The 19,977-nt window shown below is 33.7% G+C and overlaps 2 protein-coding genes across 4 annotated transcripts in view; both read right to left on the bottom strand.

Moving 5' to 3' along the window:
• Usp20-33 (Ubiquitin specific protease 20/33) overlaps nucleotides 1-7,371 on the bottom strand; it is a 45,676-nt gene extending 38,305 nt beyond the window's left edge. The window contains exons 1-3 of one of the 2 annotated variants that reach the window (XM_067044793.1): nucleotides 7,141-7,371; nucleotides 4,395-4,490; nucleotides 563-682 (exon numbers count right to left, since the gene is read on the bottom strand). In XM_067044793.1, the coding sequence (XP_066900894.1) occupies nucleotides 563-682; nucleotides 4,395-4,490 (216 nt within the window). In that variant the 5' untranslated portion in view covers nucleotides 7,141-7,371. Of the gene's footprint in view, nucleotides 1-562; nucleotides 683-4,394; nucleotides 4,491-6,905; nucleotides 7,007-7,140 lie in introns of those variants that run through there. The other variant, XM_067044792.1, reaches the window with a different exon arrangement.
• A 5,457-nt stretch (nucleotides 7,372-12,828) lies between these two features.
• Nucleotides 12,829-19,977, bottom strand: part of LOC106680656 (protein FAM110A) — a 16,143-nt gene continuing 8,994 nt past the window's right edge. For both annotated transcript variants that reach the window (XM_014420523.3, XM_014420525.3), the window contains 3 exons: nucleotides 13,365-13,508; nucleotides 13,180-13,289; nucleotides 12,829-13,093 (listed from right to left, as the gene is read on the bottom strand). In XM_014420523.3, coding sequence (XP_014276009.1) covers nucleotides 13,017-13,093; nucleotides 13,180-13,289; nucleotides 13,365-13,508 — 331 coding nt within the window. In that variant the 3' untranslated portion in view covers nucleotides 12,829-13,016. The remainder of the gene's footprint in view (nucleotides 13,094-13,179; nucleotides 13,290-13,364; nucleotides 13,509-19,977) is intronic.

The raw sequence follows: 19,977 nt of genomic DNA, 5'->3' as shown, positions 1-19,977 counted from the left end.
TATATATATATACACACACACACATATATAATGCTCCAGGACCCTCCAGCCAAACAGGTTTTATTTTTATACAAAAATAGAAATATTTAAATTGTATAAAATAATAATTGTGTAATATCCTTACGATACGTATTTGTTGAATAAATTATAATGGCCAAGGTTGAGTTTCAATAATGAATTCACTATTTGATAGGGGCCAAGGGATTTAGGCAGAAAAATAAGAAGTCTAATCTCTAAAAAAATCTGACAACAAAAAGCATTTTCAGCATCTTTTACTCACAAAGGTTTTTACTCACAAGATAAATTTTAAACTCTTTAAAGAAACCTTATGGTACAGTAAAAGTGGGTTACTTGGCATTTATCCCATTTACAGGAGTCATAGAAGTATACATACTTATGATATATAATTTGTATAAAAAAATACTTTAATTAAAAATATCAATCAGCAAGCTACAGCACAGCAAGCTTTATAACCTTAAAAATTGATTCAAAATGTACAGATGAACAAAAATTACAATTATACTTTAAAATTAAATAAAACTAATATTAATTTATTAATTACCTTGTAGTGAGAAAGCACATGGTTAGGAGGAACATCAGAGCAAAATACTTTGAAGCAGTCATTATGTAAGCATATCCAAAGATATTGTCCAGTTCTCTCACATACATAACATTCCAATTGCTAGTAAAAAAATAACAAGCTTATTAAAAATGAAAAAAAGTATATTCTAATGCAAATTATTATATAGGTAAATAGAATTAAAAATAAAAATATTTGTTTTTCACCTGTTTGTTATCTCTCTATCACTTATATTATTTATCGCTGATTTCACTTATATTTATTCATCTATGTTTTATTAACTTTCACATTTACTCTGTTTTTTTTTTTTTGTAAACTTTTACTTTACATGTTTCTATAAACTTATTTCACTTACCATTATCATCACCTGTATTGTTAACATTCTATCACAATTTTTCACTTATTTCTATACTTTATTACTTATTTTTAATCTTTTTATGTACTTCTTTTTAAATCTCACCTTGTACTTTTATTTTATTTAGTAAACTTTCACTTCCGATTTTTAAATTACATTATTTCACTTTATATTATTCATGTTACTCCTGGTATCTTTACTATTACTATTATCAGTATAGATAAATGATTATTTTCACGATATATAAAAACTACAGTTGTTATCATTGTCCCATTATTATTTTTCTTATTTATTTCTTTGTAATTTTTTTTTTTTATACTCTTTATCTACTTTAACTTATTATTAGTTACTTCTTTTACAATCATTGTTATTATATCCTATATTGTATTAACTACCCTAACTATATTTTCTTCAGTATATACTCGTATTATTAGGACCAGCTTTCATTGGAGAGCAGAGTAGTGTTTAAATCAACAAATCAATCATTCTTAGTACAATGTTGATAAAACTCACTTTACATGCAATTTTGCACACACAGAAACTTCTGAGTTTTGTACATGAAACAAATCTTTTTCAGGACCAGAATGTGGTAATGAAGTAGCAGCGATGAGAAAGAGCTAAGTAAGTAATTGTAATGATTTCATATTAGTTTATTCATTGTAACCAATACAATCTTTACTTGAAATACTAGTCCGTTGCCAAAAACCAATAAAATACAAATTAGGTTCAGATATTAGAGAAAAGTGTAACATAGATTTAAAACTGGCACATGACAGAACAAAATAAGAAATAAGGGGCAGTATTGCGATACTGCAAAATTTTGAATTAGAGTTTTCAACAGAAATACACGTTTTGAGGTCATGGCCAAATAAACAAGTCCCATAAATGGTCTGTGGGTCAATGTGTGTTTTTTTTTATATACGAGGGTCGATCTTCAAAAGAATCTTCAAAAGACACGGATAGGCCCGTACCTATCCGTGGGTGGGACTTTTACCCACTAAAACCACCCCCCTACACCTGTTCATTCCTCTCCACGGGACCGCCACTAGGCATTACTTCATGGAGGAAAATGGCTGAGTGCCGCCTCGCATTCTTCGCATGGTTTTCACGTTTCCATGCTTGTTACGTCTTCTAGCCCTCTCTTTCTCTCTCAACCTCTTGAGAACGACTGGTGAATCTCTTCACGTTCCAATGCTGGTCTGAGAGGAGCATATAGCTCACCATGTTTTCTGGAGTGATGCGTCCTTCACACTCTCTCTCTAATTCACTTCTTTCTGCTGCAAAGCGAATGCAAGTGAAAAACACGTGCTCCGCGGTTTCCTCGACAGTCTGACATCCAGGGCATTCTGCGGTGTTGTCCAGTTTGAAGCGGTACTGGTAGGCTCTAAAGCATCCATGTCCGGTCAACAATTGGGTTATGTAAAAATCCACCTCACCATGCTGGCGACCATACCACTTGCCCACATCGGGTATTAACCTGTGAGTCCACCTCCCGGAATCTGCAGCCTCCCAACGCTGCTGCCACTGGTCGATGGTTGTTTTTCACTCTTCTTCTCTGGACAAGTGCAAGCGTCGTTCATAGTGCCTGCTTCTTTCTTCAACAAGAAGTTCCACAGGTGGCATTCGAGCTATCACACACACTGCTTCATAGGAAACAGTTCGAAAAGCGCTAACTGTCCTTAAACAAACCGAACTGAAACTACCTGTCTCCTGTATGATATGGTAGCCATCACTTGTTTCCAAATCCGGGCTGCATATAACATAATGGAGGGGACAACAGTAGCAAGAAGCCTTCGGCTACTTTCTTTGGGACCTCCGACACTTGGCATAAGGCGTGACAAAAAGGATGCTACTTTAGCAGATTTGGCGCTGATATACTCCGTGTGAAGATTAAAGCGGAGACGTGCATCTATCATGACTCCTAGGTATTTTAAGCTAGACTGGGAACGAATTTTGTGGCTACCAACCGTGACAGTGATAGACTTGGTCTGCTTCCTGCTAGTTACTAGGAGAACCTCGGTCTTGTGATCTGCAAGTTGTAGGCCTACCGAAGACAGCCAACCTCGTACCGTAGCAACAGCCTGGTTAGCGATGAGGGTAACTTCTTCTAAGTACTTCGCCACCACTACAACTGCAACGTCATCTGCGAATCCCACAACTGTGGCTCCCTCTGGGAATGTCAATTTAAAGATTGTGTCGTACATGACGTTCCACAGAAGAGGCCCTAATACCGAGCCCTGTGGGACACCACCAGTCACCTCATATCTTCTTTGGCCAAGGCCTGAAAAGTAAAACAGAACTCTATCTTTGAAGTAGTCTGTAAGAACTCTCATAAGATAGGCTGGTACCGCCATAGTCCGTAGGGCATCTACTATACAGGTCCATCTTGCAGTGTTAAAAGCATTCTTAACGTCTAGAGTGATGAATGCTGCATAACACTTAGCACCCCTCCTCCACCTTGCTCCTGCAATTGCTGAGCAGGCCATCTTGACTACCAATCCAACAGCATCTATTGTGGATCGCTCTTTACGAAATCCGAATTGAGCTCGCGAGAGGCCATTAACTCCCTCTGTGAACTCTTCGATGTGTGTGTGTGTGTTAACAAAATAGCAAAAAATTAAAAGTCTTACAAAACTGAAAACTAAGCAAAACTGAATTAACCACTATTTTGCAATTTTAATAGTAATAAATTTCTTTATTACTATGAATATGAACATTGAATGAATTATTTTGTCCCACTTTACTACGACATTTCTCACATGTTACTGCACCTTTTGATCCAACAAAATAGTTTTTCTTCTTGAACTAAGCCTATTAGTTTCTCACAATCCATTATACTTGAGCTACACTAGATAAAAGCAAATGTGATTGAATATTAGGCAGTGTAGCTTAAAACTCGACAAATAATGTCTCTTTGTTGCTTGTTTTAGCCTGTATCGTCACTAAATTTTGGTAACATATTTCACCAGTAAGTCAACATGTTGTAGCCAAATGTAGCTACATGTTGGTTATTGCAATGCTATAGCATTGTAAGCAAATTGTGACGAGAGGCCTTAGTGGTGGCTCTAATTTTCTCTGATTAAACCCAAATTAATCATTTTCATTTATTTTGGTTGAATTACAAGCTAGGAATATTGAAATGCTCTTATAATATCAAATACTTTTCTCCTTGATGTGGCATTAATATTTAAATATTAAACATCTATTTCCCTATCTACTTTCCACGATGTGAAGTGAACAGCCAGAGGTATTAAAGTAATTTTAACTTTTGAAATAGATAGATAAGTCTGAACATCAATCGTTAGTCTAATCCAATGTCAGGTTAGGTTAATATATACTTGACATTGGGGAATTTTTTTTTTTCACTTATATCCAATTGACTCGGATCACATACTTTAATTTGGCTGATTAATAAAGCAATGTACTGATAATATAGTTAAACATAAATAATATATTTACAATTCGATTTCTGTGTTCTAATTCATCATTGTATTGTTGCTGGAATTTTGCTTGGTCTAAAGCAGATGTATGAGGGCATGGTATGGCACCAAGCATCTGAAACAAAAAAAAAGTATTTAGACATATGTACATATAAACAAATATAGTTAAATCAATACAAATATATATATATCAACAAAAACACTCATTTTTTCAATCATGCCAGGGATTTTGATGTCAAATTAGTAATTTGCTACCATAATAAGAGGCAGCAATCCACAAAATCTGATGATAACAAAGTCAGGGAATACAGTTAGGCAAAGCATCACCGAATGTATCATTTACAACCAAAATACAATTTATTGAGCCATTTGATAGCCAAAGGATGAAAGAATTGTTGTATTTAGAAGAGACAGAGACAAATCACTTGCAAAGGATGGCATACTGCTGTTTAAAGTTTGTTTTGGCAATTGTTATTATTTCTGTGTAATAATAATGAAGGAGAGAAATTTTTTGAATTAGATCAGAAAAAAAAGACAAAGAAACTGAGCAACAGAATAGAGATAAAATATGGAACATTAAAAATATACATCAAGAAGAAAGAAGTGAAAATACATTTAAAATAAATAATGTTGAACAATTGTCCTTCCACTTCATTTAAAAGTATTTTCTAAATAAAATAATTAAACTGAATTCTGAATTGAAAAAAGATAAAATTGATTGTAATTCCGCAGTGCTAAGTTATTATAATATTGTACTAAGAAAAAAAAACCCAAAAAAGTAGGAAAAAGATTCAGGAAAAATACATAAGCAGTAATACCTATTCCTCATCAGAAAGTGAAAGAAGAGCAATTATTTCCGAAAATTAGAGGTAAGTTGAAAATGTGACAATATTTTTATGCTTGTATGAGAGCTAACATACTTTACTATAAATTAAATAATAAACACTCATAAGAATGTAAAGTCAAAAATTTCTAAAAAATATCAACTTCTCGAACTTATATACAGGAACTCTAAAAATATATGTGATTTTATTGAGTGGTTCAATATGTGCCTGTATTAATGAAACAACAAAGATTGAACTTCAATATGTTGCAACATAATTGAGGAGAAAATACCAAATATGAAAAACAAAGTTTTAAATATAGGTTTTCAAAAATTTAGAAATAGAGATTTTAGTAACAATCCTCCAATTTTATAATAATACCATGGATGTACAATGGCCTAATGGCTTAAAAGATAAAATCACTTTTTTCTTATATCATCAAGGCAAGAAAAATTCTTTAGTTTGACCTTAAAATAAAATTTCAAATCCTTCTTCACCTAACTAATGACTTCTGTCCTATTTCTCTCCTCTCTAACCTCTCAAAACCACTGGGACATCCAGTTCAAAACCTACTTTCAAACATCTTTAAAGAACGTTCCCTCATAAACCATCTCCAATGCAGTTTTTGACGAGGTTATCTTGACCTCCACCCTTCTTAAAATAACTGACGATTTCAGACTCCCATTGAACATCTACAACTAACCATTCTCATATTTCTATATTTCTCCAAAGCATTTAACACATCAAAAGTTCAAAAACCTTGATATCACCTTTCACCAAACCCTTTCCTAGAAAAACCTTGTTCTGGACATCTACCAAAGAGTCACCAATTATCATTTGAAACTGGCAGGTTCTTAGTCACCTCAATATTTTCCAACTGTTATACAGTATATAGGGTGTCTCTGGGGAACTAGAGGAAAAACTAAAACTACTGTTATAAGTATTTCCAGTCATCCATCCTCCACCAAGTTATCCAATCTCACCATCCTTCATACATTTCCAATTTCCTTCAATTCAAATCCTGTGTTCATTCCAACAATACCCACTCTCAATCTTCAGATTTACATATCACAAACCACCACATAGAAGCTTTTGACAGATCTTTCATAATCAGATTCTGATCCCTGTACAATTCCATCCTCACTTTTATCTGTCACTCTAGTACCCTTCCCACCATTAAATTCTCACTTTCTATCTATCCACATTCAATAAAAATTACAAATAAAGATGAAAAAAATAAACCATCTCAATAAGGTCGAAATATTAATTTTTTAAAAAAAAAAAAAGAACAAAACAGTGGAAGTCAAGAAGATAACATTGCTTGAAAAATAAATCAATGAAACTAGTATTTGAAATTGATGAGAAATTTAGTTTGATATGGAAATTAACAGAGCAAAAACAGCAAGGGTATTAATACACTATAACTGTTTAAAACAACAAAATTGGAAGTATTCACACAAAAATCACACTCAAATAGAAACTTAATTTACTTTATGTTTATTGGAGATGAGATTTAGATTTATCTCATTGTTCAATTGATCGTACAGAACCAACTTATGACCAAATTGAATGAAAAGAAATAAACAATTTATTTTACAAACAAAAACCTTCAACAAAGGCCAATCCCAGATTTCATAATACATAAATTATTATTAAAAACAGAGTATATGTAGATAAATAACCAATAAAACATAATTTAATAATACCATAGTAAAGAATAAACAGGATCATTCATCTTCACTTTAAATTAATGAAAAAACATTGAAACAATTAAACATTCAAATGACACTTCAGTATGATAAGAAGGTACTAACATAGCCTGATAAGCACTTATGTAAAAAATGTAAATAAAGCTAAAGTCAATTGTTGGCCAGCTAGGCCTTGCAGGGAAAAATACAAGGTCTAAAAACAGTAATTATTAACATATTAACTTCCACTCACCTTTTTATTTTACTCGATACGAGAAAACATACATTTAACAGTTAAAACCTCTTGATAAAATTTAACAATATATTAACCTATTTATTTATAGTATAGTTTATATAGCACTAAATGACAGGCCATTCCAATATCATAACTAAATCTAGAACTAAACAATAGTATAAAACTACCGACTTTTAAACAAAAATCACTAAATTTAAGTACAAGATTAACAGCTCGTAAAATCGATAGTATTTAAATGATAACAACTGCGAGTAACCACGATATATCAGACATGTTAAGAGCTACTTGTGTTTTATAACTTCTAGAAACTAATTTAGTAAGAATGAACAACAATCTAAGTAAGTTAACGTATTACGTCAATTAGATAGCTCAATGAAATTTTCAACAGAAAACATTCATAATCTTATTTTTTCAAAATAAAAAAAGGTTACGATTAAGTCCTAAAACTTCTACGGACCCTCATCGTAATTGTTACTAAACCATTGTTTAAACTGAAAAAAAGAAAAAAGATTATTTATTATCACTATCTATTTGTTCACACTCATCAATTAAGGGGGTTATGATGGTGGTTTATAATTTTATAACACCAAAATAACTTTTGAAAAAGTTGAATTTGTGTATAAGTAGGAGTAGGATTTTGAAGATAAAATTATAGAAATTACTGGTAATAATTTTTATAAAAGAAAACGTAATAGCGGTAGAAATGTTTAATATCAGATAGCAAAATAAAGATTTTCTATGATTTGAATTTGTGTTCTTATTTATTTTATTTATGTTCAATTAATGGATGTTTACTGAATTTGTAGGTTTAAGCAAGTATAATAGCACTGTTATTTACTACATTATACTGATAATCGCGTGAATAACACTAATAACCGTTACCTGTCGTACTGAAATTCATGAAGTAAATATGAATTTTGACGAGCAAAATGCACTTAAAAAAAGGAGACAAAAGTACGTTGACAGATCATCCAAATGGTAAATGATTCCGAAATTTCATTCTTTTTTAACCATCGATTTCTCTTTTTGTTTAGGTTACTCTTGTTCTCTAACATATTACTACCAAAGTGGAAATGCTAAGGTCTGCCACAAAATAAAGGTTGCTGTAGACGCTAGAATGCCATATCAGTGGCTTAGCACGCTCAGCAACAGCTTTACTGTTAAATTTAATGTTACTGTCGACGTAGTTGTGTTATATCTAACTCCAATAGATAATATTAGGTATTTTTGACCAGAAGTTTCGACAATGCGTGTTCAATATAGGTAAGGTAGTTAATTAGAAGATGAAGAGATAGGATGAGACTTAAGGGGCGACAGCCGTAATTTCTCTTAGGATGGTAACTTCGTCCTACCGGGTACTATTCCTGTATCTACGGAGAGGTATGCAAGCCCAGAGGGTACCCAGCCGCCGAATCATGCAGGAAGGAAACTTCATTCTACGGGATGCTATTCCGGTAGATACAAAGGAGGTATATAGGCCCGGCGGATAGCTAGCCGCCAGATCTCACAAGAGTATAAAAGGTAGAGAAAGGAGGAGGTGACCAACAGGGAACTAGCGTGAAATAAGACTCTTCACATCGAAAAATAAGTTGGAAGAATATACTGAGTGTCTTATTTACTGTCCCAAGATGGTACTTGTTGATTTTTCCGGATCCTTCTAAAACAGAAAACAAAAACATGAGTTAGTAAGAGGCATTTTGTCACATAAATCAGATTTGATACAACCTTTTTCTAACGTTGGTACTCGAAGGTACACAGTGAGATACTTAGCTGGGGTTCGATGAGCAGTAGTTGTTGAGCACCATCGGCCGAGTATTGATTCTACTAACGATACAAAGGCCGGTAAGAACTTACTTTCTTGTGATTCAGTATATTCTTTTTAGTAAACTTTATATATCAAATCAAAATATTTACAATTATAATGGTAATTACATGTTTATATATAACATTATATAATTATTTACATTTTGCTCAATAAATGAACTCAATAAATGGCTAGAGAATCCATAGGTAGTGCTCCCAGGTGAAACGATCAGATGAAGCTCTGCGTCTTGGCGGGAAGCGATTACGGTGTTCGTACTGGCGATCCCTGATAGATCGCGTCGCTACATTACTCGTAAGAGCTTGTTTTCAAATTGTAACGAATTATTGATACAGTAAGGAGAATTCTTCAGTCACGCATAAAGCTCACAAAAGCCAGTTACATACTATTAAAGTTCATATACATTGATCCGGTATCGGAAGTCCAAAGAGAGACTTTCTTTCACCCTTTCCCCTCAATCCTCAACAGCTACTACCATGAATAATATTCTGCAGAGTTCATGACAACTTTTTCTCGAATATTAAAACTTTATTTTGATTTTTTTACATATATAATCTGTATTGAAACTTTTCCAAGTGCACTTCGTACACTAACTCACTACGTGACGTTTTCACAAGAAAAAGATCCTCCTCCCTATACCTTCAATGCTTTGGTCAAGACCTATAGCGAATACCTGTAGGATTGACTACCCCCTTCACAATCGTAAGCAAGAACCTTACGGAGTGGAGTTTCCTTCCTGCATAGACCTATAGCGAATACCTGTAGGACTTGCCATTCTCTTTAAGATCATAAGTGAATACCCTACGTAGGAGTAAAGTTTCCATCCTGCGAGAATTTACGGCGAGTACCAATAAAAGTCCTGTCAATCCATCTCCTATTTGGCAATCTAACCCATTAAACACACATCTTCAATTAGACTCAAAACTAACTAATTAATTACACAGTCACCTCGACAGTATTTTGGCGTATTATCGTTGGAGTGAAATCAATGAACAACTTTACAGATTTTATCCAAATCTGATGAAATTTATGTGTGAACAATCTGTAAGTGTTTAGATTTTAATCATTTTAGGGCTTTGTTGAGATCAGATATAGAGGCTGTGTTAGTCAGGGTTGGGGAATCACTGTAGTAATCTCAAGTCTGCAGCAGTGCCGGTTCGATAACCTGCTACTCTAGTTAAAATAGGTTGGTTATCCATAAGATAAACCTCCCATACACCCCGTTTATCAGAAATAGCCAGATTGGGGTAAGAAAAAAAATGTTGTATGTGACTGAGAGGTATTCCCCAAGGGACGTACATAGCCCATTATATAAAACAAGAGTAGAGATACTTAATCCACTCATGAAATGTGTTAATTCAACTGTATTGTGTTTTAATGAATTCTAACTGGATTACTGTTTTGAGTGAAACTTTGTGTTGATCAGAGAATCTCTTTTTTAGTTTTTATTCTTTAAAACTGTATGTTTTTAAATATTACAATGTAACACATTATTACACAAGAGTTGAAGTGAACAATAAACAAGATATGAACAAAAATGTAAATTGAGACGTTTTTATTTGAACAGAATGGTTACAGTGATGAATGTCAAGCAGCAGGTCGAGTTGTGATGGCTCTAGCAGCTAAAAAATTTTTCTCAAGGACTGGAAGGGAGAGACAGCGTCGCAACACATATATAAAAATTGGCATTTACGGCTTCTGTGAAGTTGGCTATTGTATATCGATATGCCCTTATCTTCGGAGCTCTTCCAGATTAAAGCTCACAAAATGCTGATACTAAGTCATTCTTTGTAAACTTTCTGCTATCAACTATCTTACAGTTACTCAATCTGCTTCAACCCCTGATTTTCCGGCATCTCATTCATCTCTTCGATGGATTCCCCACACTTCCAGTAGATACGTCTATATTTTTAGTTTCATGAATCTCAAAATGACTTCTATAATGTTCCTCCAAAGTTTATTGGGCTCTAGAATTAAAGATATTTTTTATAATCTTAAACATTTTAGTGAAATTGATTAAAGTCAGTTATTCCACTATTCTTTAGCACAGCCTTGACATTGAACCCGCAAAGGATCAGCCTTCAAATTTTTAGTTTTATTATATCATGAAGGAGTGAGTAAAAAAGATCGTAGTGATCGTAGCTCACAATCTATCGACGCTCAGAAAAACTAGCTGATCCAACCCAGCTATCGTATTGAGTGGAAACCCAATAAAACTTATCAGGATTTTACAGCATCACTTTCTATTACCTCGATGACATTGTATTATTTCTTTATTATTAAGTACTAATTTGTATATGATATAAATAATTGTACGTTTTTTCAGCACAGAAGATGTAAGGATGTAGAGGAGGTAATAGCCAATGCAAGTCTGACGTCCTTATATATCTGGAACACACAAGGGTATGAATACCGACCTTTGTTTACCAAGCTTTTGTGTTTTGGATGCAGTAGGTGGAAAATGTGTGGATCTTGCTTAGTAATTTTGTAAATACGTTAAGCAATATACCTTTGCAATACTAAGTTGTTTTATGCAGAAAATAAAATGATAAGACCAGAACTGATAGATAATAAGACAATATGAATCTACCAAAGTACCCTTGGTTGTTCTAGTCCGCCCACAGATGTATAAAATAAACATTATTCTTTGTGTTTGCCACCTATGATCGTTGCAAAATGCTTTCTACAGATGGGCTAGGTTTAATTAATGTGGGAAGAAGAATAAAATAAACATACAATCTGAATTATTTGGAGAATGAAAACAAAAAAGTTAATTTATAGTTGAATGTTATTCACAAATAAAGTAGTAAAGTATTTTTTGGGGTTGGATAAAGGTAGTGAATAGAGTAGTAGACTTAGACGAGGGGTTCAACGATTGCAGCGGGTGAACGAAGATGAGGAGAAGATACGATTACGATTAATTACTTCAAAAACGCATTTGGAAATCGTGCATTTTTCTAGATTTGGCCCTCGGGCAGAGAAATGAAGGGGAAATTTTGGAGTCATGGGGGAATCCCGACGGCCTGGCTTGGTACATTACAGTGCTCGAATGGAATTTTTCTCCCACCATTCCTGATAATGGATTCTTCCCTATTCCTTCCCACCTGAGGAGCCAAACCAAGAAAAAGGGTGATTTCTAAACGCGTGTTTAAGGTATTAAATCAAACTTCAGATATACTTTTCGAAAATGGAGTAGTAAAGAAACTATTGACGAACGAATAGCGGTTTGAAAAATCATTTTAGTACTCTTTGGTGTCTTTACTGTTTTGTGGGAACACCTTTTTTGTATTTTAACGATTTCTGCGAAAAGTTATTAATGATTTACCATGAAATTTGTATTGCAGATAGCAACTGACAAAAGCCTCAACCAAGATCCTAGGACAATTACATGTCCAGTAATTAAATGGCCTATTTTCCGTTTTTTGTTTTAGAATAGTTTTAAGCCAATTGAAATTATAAAAGCTAATTTATTTAAAATTTTTCACTATTAATACAATTGTTTTTTCAAAAATAATTTTTTCACCTTAATCTTAATCCGGAAAAACACTTTTCGGCACGTTTGTGAATTGTTCGCACTAAAAGTTGCTACATACCAATGCTTTTGGATACATATACAGTTTTTGTCCACTATTTTTCTCCTAATTAAAATGTTAAGAAATTCCATTCCGGATTTATTTAAACAAATAAACTATCCCTCCTGGACTAGTGTTAGGATAAGTTAGGAACTGGTATTGTGAAAGCTTAATAATGACATAATCGTTAGTAAACATAGAGGAGAAATTGATCATACAGCAAAGATAGAAACATCATTAAAAAGAAGTCCGAATCATTACTGATATTTTTAATGCAGGATTAAATATTATACAAAAGGTTCAAACAGTGATAGACCTGCTAAATATAATTTTATTTGATTAAATCGAACTAAATAAATTATAAAATATAAAATATGATTGAACACTTCATTTAAGCAAATAATTGAATTAGAAATTAAATTACATTATTTACACTGCATATTAACAAAATCAGATTGAAAGAATATTAGAATCTCTAGCTAGGACTTAGCACATGCCACAAGCCACTTTATCACTCTTGCATTCCTTTCCACAATTGAAAGACCCATATCTGAACCTGAAAGAAAAAAAAATACAGAATTAAAAAAAAAATTATCATTTTCCAAGGTGATATATACATAAGTGATATATAAATAAACTAACCAGCTTCTTGTTCTCCTTCAGAACCCCTTCCTTTAGGGCTAGAGTCAGCAGAACTCTCTGATGGAAAAAACACTGGATTTGAACCATTTGAGCTAGCTGCAGTCAAGTTTCTAAAATCCCATTTTAAGATAATATATGCTTGTTAAAAATCAAGATACGTAGTGCCATTAATAATTAAAGTTTACCTAAAGCTTTGACTAGATAATCCCAAAAACTGAAAGAAATCGTCAAGTTTAGGAGGTAGTTCGCTCTCTTTATGAGTTTCACCAGGATCAGATTTAGACCTTACTAGTTCAACTTTGGATACCCATTTTTCTCTTCTCCACATCCTAAAAAGGAAATAGAACAACAAATCCTAAATTAATAATGATGCAAAAATAACAGGTAGGTTTAGTAATATTTTATTGTGATAAAATATTGGTTTCAGGGTCATCATCACAGGATTGTAATAGAGGAACTGGCTATGTAAATAAACTTGAGATTTCAAGCCTAGGAAGATGTAAAAACAGAAGAACAAAACTTAAAAGTACAAGATAAGTACCGATTAAATTTTAATATATACAGAAGACCTAACTTACAATGTTGCTTAGGATGGTGTTGGCTAATTTTGGCATGAATGAGTATCACTTTAGTAAGCAAATTTTCGTTAAATTCTGCTTCACACACTGCAGTACCAGGATTAAATATGAATGAATAAAAAATGGTTTAATATTCTGGGTCTAGGTCTGTTTAGAACAATTATAAGGTTGGTTGCTAAAGTAAAAGATGACTTAACCGAAGGGTTTAAACGAAGGAAAGGTTGGTACATGACGTATGGCAGAAAGAAAAAAGATTTTTCAAACGCAGTGAGGTGGGGGGGGGGTGGATATCAGATAAAAGGTATCTGGTAGTACGGGATTGGACTGAAATTTTGAAATGCAGGTTTTTTAGGATATAGGTGGGGCGCTGATTAGTTAGAATAGAAAGGCTAGGAAATACTGATATCGGAAGGATAGATAGAGCCACTTCAACTCGGCGTAATACTGGGTTATGGGCATATCTCTGGTGATCACGAAAACAAATCGTATTGAACATTTCATAAGACGTCTAAGTTTAGCATCTTGTTTACCCTGGAGTCCACTGTATACCAGCAGCCATAATAAAAAATGGGGAAAACAAGAGAGGAAATTATTATTATGGCACTAGGGTCCTGCTAGAACCCGGGCCTCCTCCACAACAGCCAACCAATCTACACGGTCTCTTGCTTTCTCCTTCCATCTGCCAACCTTCAAGAGCTTCAAATCCTCCTCCACCACAGCCTACCAATCTACACGGTCTCTTGCTTTCTCCTTCCATCTGCCAACCTTCAAGAGCTTCAAATCCTACACATCGTCCAGCCATCTGAACCAGGGATGTCCTCTTTTCCGTTTTCCATCTGGTTTGCCATAAACCATCTTTTTGGGTATCCTTTCATCGGGCATTCCTTCTTCTTATCCAAACTCCATTCTCCGAGATTCCTCCCCAGATCCTTCTCAATACCTTTCTCTCTCAGAAGTTGAGCATCTGTTCTGCTTTTTTTGTCAAGGGCCATGTTTCTCCCCCATAGATCACTACTGGCCTTACGATGATTTTGTAAATGACAACTCTCATCCTTTTAAAGAGAGCTCTATTTCTTCAGTATTTTCTACAGTGAGAAATAACATTTATTTCCTGCTGCTATCCTGGCCTCTATTTCGCTCTCTACTTTGTTTTTATCTGTAACCAGGTTTCCCAGATACTTAAATTGGTTTACTGAACTGAAACTGTGGTCTCTGAACGTCACTTTACTATTCTCTTCCTTATGCTCTCTTCAGCTTTTCACATACACTGTCTTGTCTTCATTCACCTTAAGGCCCAATTCATATGCTGCTTCTTCGAATTCCTGTAATGTTCCTTTTAATGCTGCTCGGATTCTTGCGGCAATGACTAAATCATCTGCATATACTAAGTGTTGGGACAGTCTATTTTAAATGGTCCCTCCTGGATTAGTTCTGATTGAACGAATAGCTACTTCTTATGCTATATTAAATAGAAGAGGAGCCAAATGATCCCCCTGTCTCAAGCCATTCTCCACAGATAATTCCTGGGACAGTGAATTTCCAAGCTTAACTCGGCAGGTAGTGTTCATTAGTGTCATTTTTACCAGGCTGACTAGTTTTTTTCGGTATGCCTACCTTTACCATGGCTTTTAAAAGTTCCTTTCTATCCACACTGACATAAAATTGTTTAAAGTCCACGAATAGTTATGTTATACTCATAGCACTTTTCCATTGCCTGCCTCAGGGTGAATATATGGTCAACTGTAGATCTACCGGGCCAAAACCCTCCCTGATATTCTCCTATAATATTTTCCGTGAAATCCGACACTCTTTTAAGTAGAAGCACTGCCAGTATTTTATAAGTTGTGCTTAGCAGAACAATGCCTCTATAATTATCGCATGTCAGCTTGTCTCCTTTCTTGTATATAGGATATATTGCTGCTCTTGTCCAATCTTCCGGCATTTTTCTTCCGTCCATATCTCCCAAATCAAATCATAAATTGCTTCCCACAAATCACTGCCTCCATACTTTATCATCTCTGGAATTATCTCGTCAAGACCAGGCGACTTATGGTTTCTCAATGATTTAATAATTTCTTCCTTCTCAGGAGCTTCCACTTCTTCTGCACCGCCCTGCTCCTTATCCAGGAGTTCATCTAGATTGAATCTTCAGCTATTTTCTCTGTGGCTCTTGTGATTAGCAATTCACTAAAATATTGGCTCCACCTTTCAAGAATTGACCTCTTTTCCCCAATCAGCTCACCTTCTTTCCCTTTACATAATCCAGTGTTGGCTTGGAATCCCTTTTTTATTTCTTTCTTTTACACCTTTATGAAACTTTCTGGATTCTTTTTTTCTCCCAGAAATCTTGCAACATTTTAAGATTTTCTTTTTCCTGTGCTCTCTTCTTCTGCCTACATAGTTTTAGAGAAGAGAGGAAATAAAATAATAAAATTTTTTTTGGATGAATACAAATAATGCCACAAAATGAAAACAAAAAATAATTGCTTTAAGATAGCGAGAAGGGTATTTTATAACTTTATAGAATTGTTTATCTGTTTCAAGTAATTGGTGATAGCCATTTTGGAAAAGCAATTTTACTAAACATTAAGTTGGTAGAAAGTTATTTTTGGAACAATCTCACTTTTTTTTTCCTGTTTGGCCGCTGCCCTGACCATCTCCTTTAACTATTTTTCATTTAGTTTTAATCTCTGCCTACAACTGTAAGTTATTTTTTTCTCTCTTATTTCTTCATTTCCTATTCCCATATTTCTTCTTATTTTCTATAACATTGTTTTTTTAAATACTCCCCGTTAATATTTCCGGTTTTTTACACGCCCTTTATATATTGATTAATTTTATTATTTTTTTGGGCTCTCATTATTTTACACCTTTTTATGTTGGTCTTTTTCTTTTTTTACTCTCACATTGACTACTTTATCTCTACGATCTTTTGACCTTTAGATTTCTGTTTACATAATGTCTTTTGCCTACCTGCACTCTAGCGGCTTTTCCTGCAATTTAGAACAATGTTTTTTTCCTTATTTCTTCAACTAATTCTTTATAGATTCTTTCCACTGTATCATTTATTTGTTGTATTATATTTTCATTCCATTATTGTGTATATTTCCAAATTTTTAGTCTATTATTTATTTTATTTTATATATTTGTACTTATTTATTATTATGTTATTTATATATATAGTTATCTATTTTCTTTCTAAATGATAGTTGTTGTCTTTTTGTTTTTATAGCTCTGATGAAGACCTGAAAATTAGGTCGAAACCTCGGCATAAATAAATATTTTTTGTTTATTTATGTTGTTTCTTTGCTGACCACACCCCCCCCCGACCATCTTCTCCAATTACGTACCAAATGTTCGTATTCTTTATTTAATCTTTGCTTCTTCAACAAAAAAAAAAAAGTCAACCATTACCAGTACCAAAAGGTCCTTAGTGGGAAAGCTTTTTCAAGCCAATAAGAATATGGCATTCAATAGATCGAGCTAGGTTCTGGGTAGGCTGTGACTTTGATGGCATATAACTCAGCCATCCTCCATCCTTTCCGCTCATATTTGCCAAAGCGCATCGAGATGATTCTGGACTTTTTACGTTTTTATTTTCGTTACCTGATCTTCACCGACGAGTAAAAACAGAAAACTCCTGCAAACACGCCCATTCCTTTCAACCTAATCCATTTCATGAAATTTAGTCACATTTATTTATGATTCCAAAATCTAAAACTGCCATGCCCCTAAAAGATCTCTTTCTAAACTCGAATAATATAAAATGCGACTCAATGCCATAAGGTTTTTGTATAACAGGTTCTATGGACCAATAAATGCTTCAAATTTGGCTGACCGCAGCCCAGCCCTAAGCTTCGATAACTGAAGCAATGAGAGCAGCCAATGTTTCGCAAAGTTAACTATCGTCGTTTATATCTTATCAACTTATTAACATTAGAACTGTGACTAGGTATTGTCATTAAGTTTCAACAGGCAACACAAATCATGATTTGTACTCAAGAAAATTTTATTATGCAAAAACCAATATATATTCCTTTCAATAATTTTTATTTATGTTTTTTTTTTTTTTTTATTATTATAATATAAAGCCACTGCATTAATGTACACTATTTAGGTCCACCATCGATATGCATGTATTCTCTATATTTTTTTAAAGGTATGGGGGATTATTTCCCACTCCAGACGATCGATATTGTCATATAGCGCAATAGTTAATATTGTTTGATAATACAGGCCGTATTTAGATCTTATTGAAAGATAGCGTGAATATGTTCAATCGGTCAAAAATAATTTGATTATTTCTTATTCGTTTGTGGACAATATTTATTCACTTTTGACTTGATGGCCGTGCAGTAAACATCACTTTATCGAAGATGGTTAAAAAGATCAAAAGAAGAAGGAAGAAAATTAATTTTAGAATGTATTGAGGTTCATCGAAGTTCACCAGCTTTGTTAAAATGTAAGAAGCAAAGATTAAATAAAGAATACGAAAAAAAATTGGGGGAAACTAATCTGGAAAGTATTCCCCCTGGTCTTTTTTGGCAACCAGAGTAGCAGCTTACTAACCAAGGTGGGATTGTCAAGATTCATTTTTCGGGACCGCCGTAAAACAAATATTTACTGCTCCAGATGGGAATCGAACCCATAATGTTCCGAACCGAGCGCTCTGGGACCTTCACCCAACCCGCACGGCCCACACGTCCTTAACTGGTACCAAAGTAAAATATTTCTTCGCGTACGCCACTGTTTCCAGCTTCAACTATACTTTAATCCAAAAAACATCATTCAGTATTTCATTCACGAATTAGTCTGAGAGCAAAAATATTTAGTTTAGTGAATTTTACTAATTTTTTAAAAATAAATTAGCCGTAAAAATGGCACAAGATGAGTAATTTCGCTTTTCTCAGAGTATATTGTCATCTCTGTTTCTCTAAACAACCATCTCAGCTTTGGTCTTTCTCTCCTCCTTTTTCCATGAATTGGCTGTTTTAGCTGCATTTTTGGCATTTCTCCATCTGACTTCCTGACGGTATTCCCTACCAATCTTAAAATTCAACGGATATTATGATACAACCATTTATCATGACTGTACATCTCACATGGTGATATTTATCATACTTATAAGTTTATCTGGTATGTTAAATTCTCATTTAACAATAAAATGCTCTTTTTGCATTTCGTTGTCAAACGCTGCTTTAAAATCTATGAAAAGGTGGTGGGTTTTAGTTTTAAATTTACGCCTTCTTTCAAAAATGTTTCACAAATGAAGTTTTGGTCCGAGGGGGCTATTCCTATTCCCAAGCCAAATTCGTAGGAACCTATAAAAGTTGGTGTGAGGCGAGTCCTATTAAAAAAATGTGTCATAATATATTATAGGCGCAGGAAAGAAACGATATATTTTGATAGCTGTTGTATACCAACCTATCACCCTTTTCGTGAATAGGGTATATAATTGACCAATTCAAAATTGTTGACATTATGCCATATGTCCATATAATGAGGAAGAAGTCTTGTAGTGCTTCCTCAGATGTGATCAATCTTGTTTTATTTACTTTTCCATTAAAGTGTCAATGAATAAATCAGAAACTGAAATACCTGATTGGAAAGTTAATTACAGAAAAGGGTGTTGCTGGAGTTCAATTTATTGAAGCAAGAAATAACGTGATATCATTCTTTTTGCTAGCCCAGTTTACTTTTTGGTGGGAAAGAAATATTAGTGTTGATTTATTTTCATAAAATGATTCAATCAAAATAACTGAATTAATTAAAAGCAAAATGTTTGTTATTCACAAGTTACCTGCAGGCACTCTTAATTAACAAATGTGGAAAATCGGGGCGTTGACATGTAAATAATTGCAATGATTTTAAACTGATTTTCTTCTCTTTATTACTTCTGCAAATTTAAGAAATAAACTAAACTAAATGGCAATAGTTTGTTAACTACCTAAATTTACGTCTGCATCATAAAAACTAAATTCATTAATTTTATTGAAAATTTGTTATTAGCCAGATGTCCTAAGTTCAAAATTAACAACTAACTTTTGATAATAACTAAGTGTCTAGGTTTAGTACCTATCAAAGTTTATCTAGATATATAAAATTAAAGGATACTTAGGCTCTGGCTGAAAGAAAATCAGACTATCCAGAAGGAAAATTTATGAAAACTAGGGCAGAGAAATGCTGCTCAATATACGCTTTACAAGGACAATTATTTATA

Source organism: Halyomorpha halys, unplaced genomic scaffold (assembly GCF_000696795.3).
Source record: "Halyomorpha halys isolate HHAL.00 unplaced genomic scaffold, Hhal_1.1 Scaffold273.1, whole genome shotgun sequence".
NCBI lineage: Eukaryota > Metazoa > Arthropoda > Insecta > Hemiptera > Pentatomidae > Halyomorpha > Halyomorpha halys.
The sequence above is the reverse complement of the archived record's forward strand: the minus strand, read 5'-3'. Positions and strand labels throughout refer to the sequence as shown.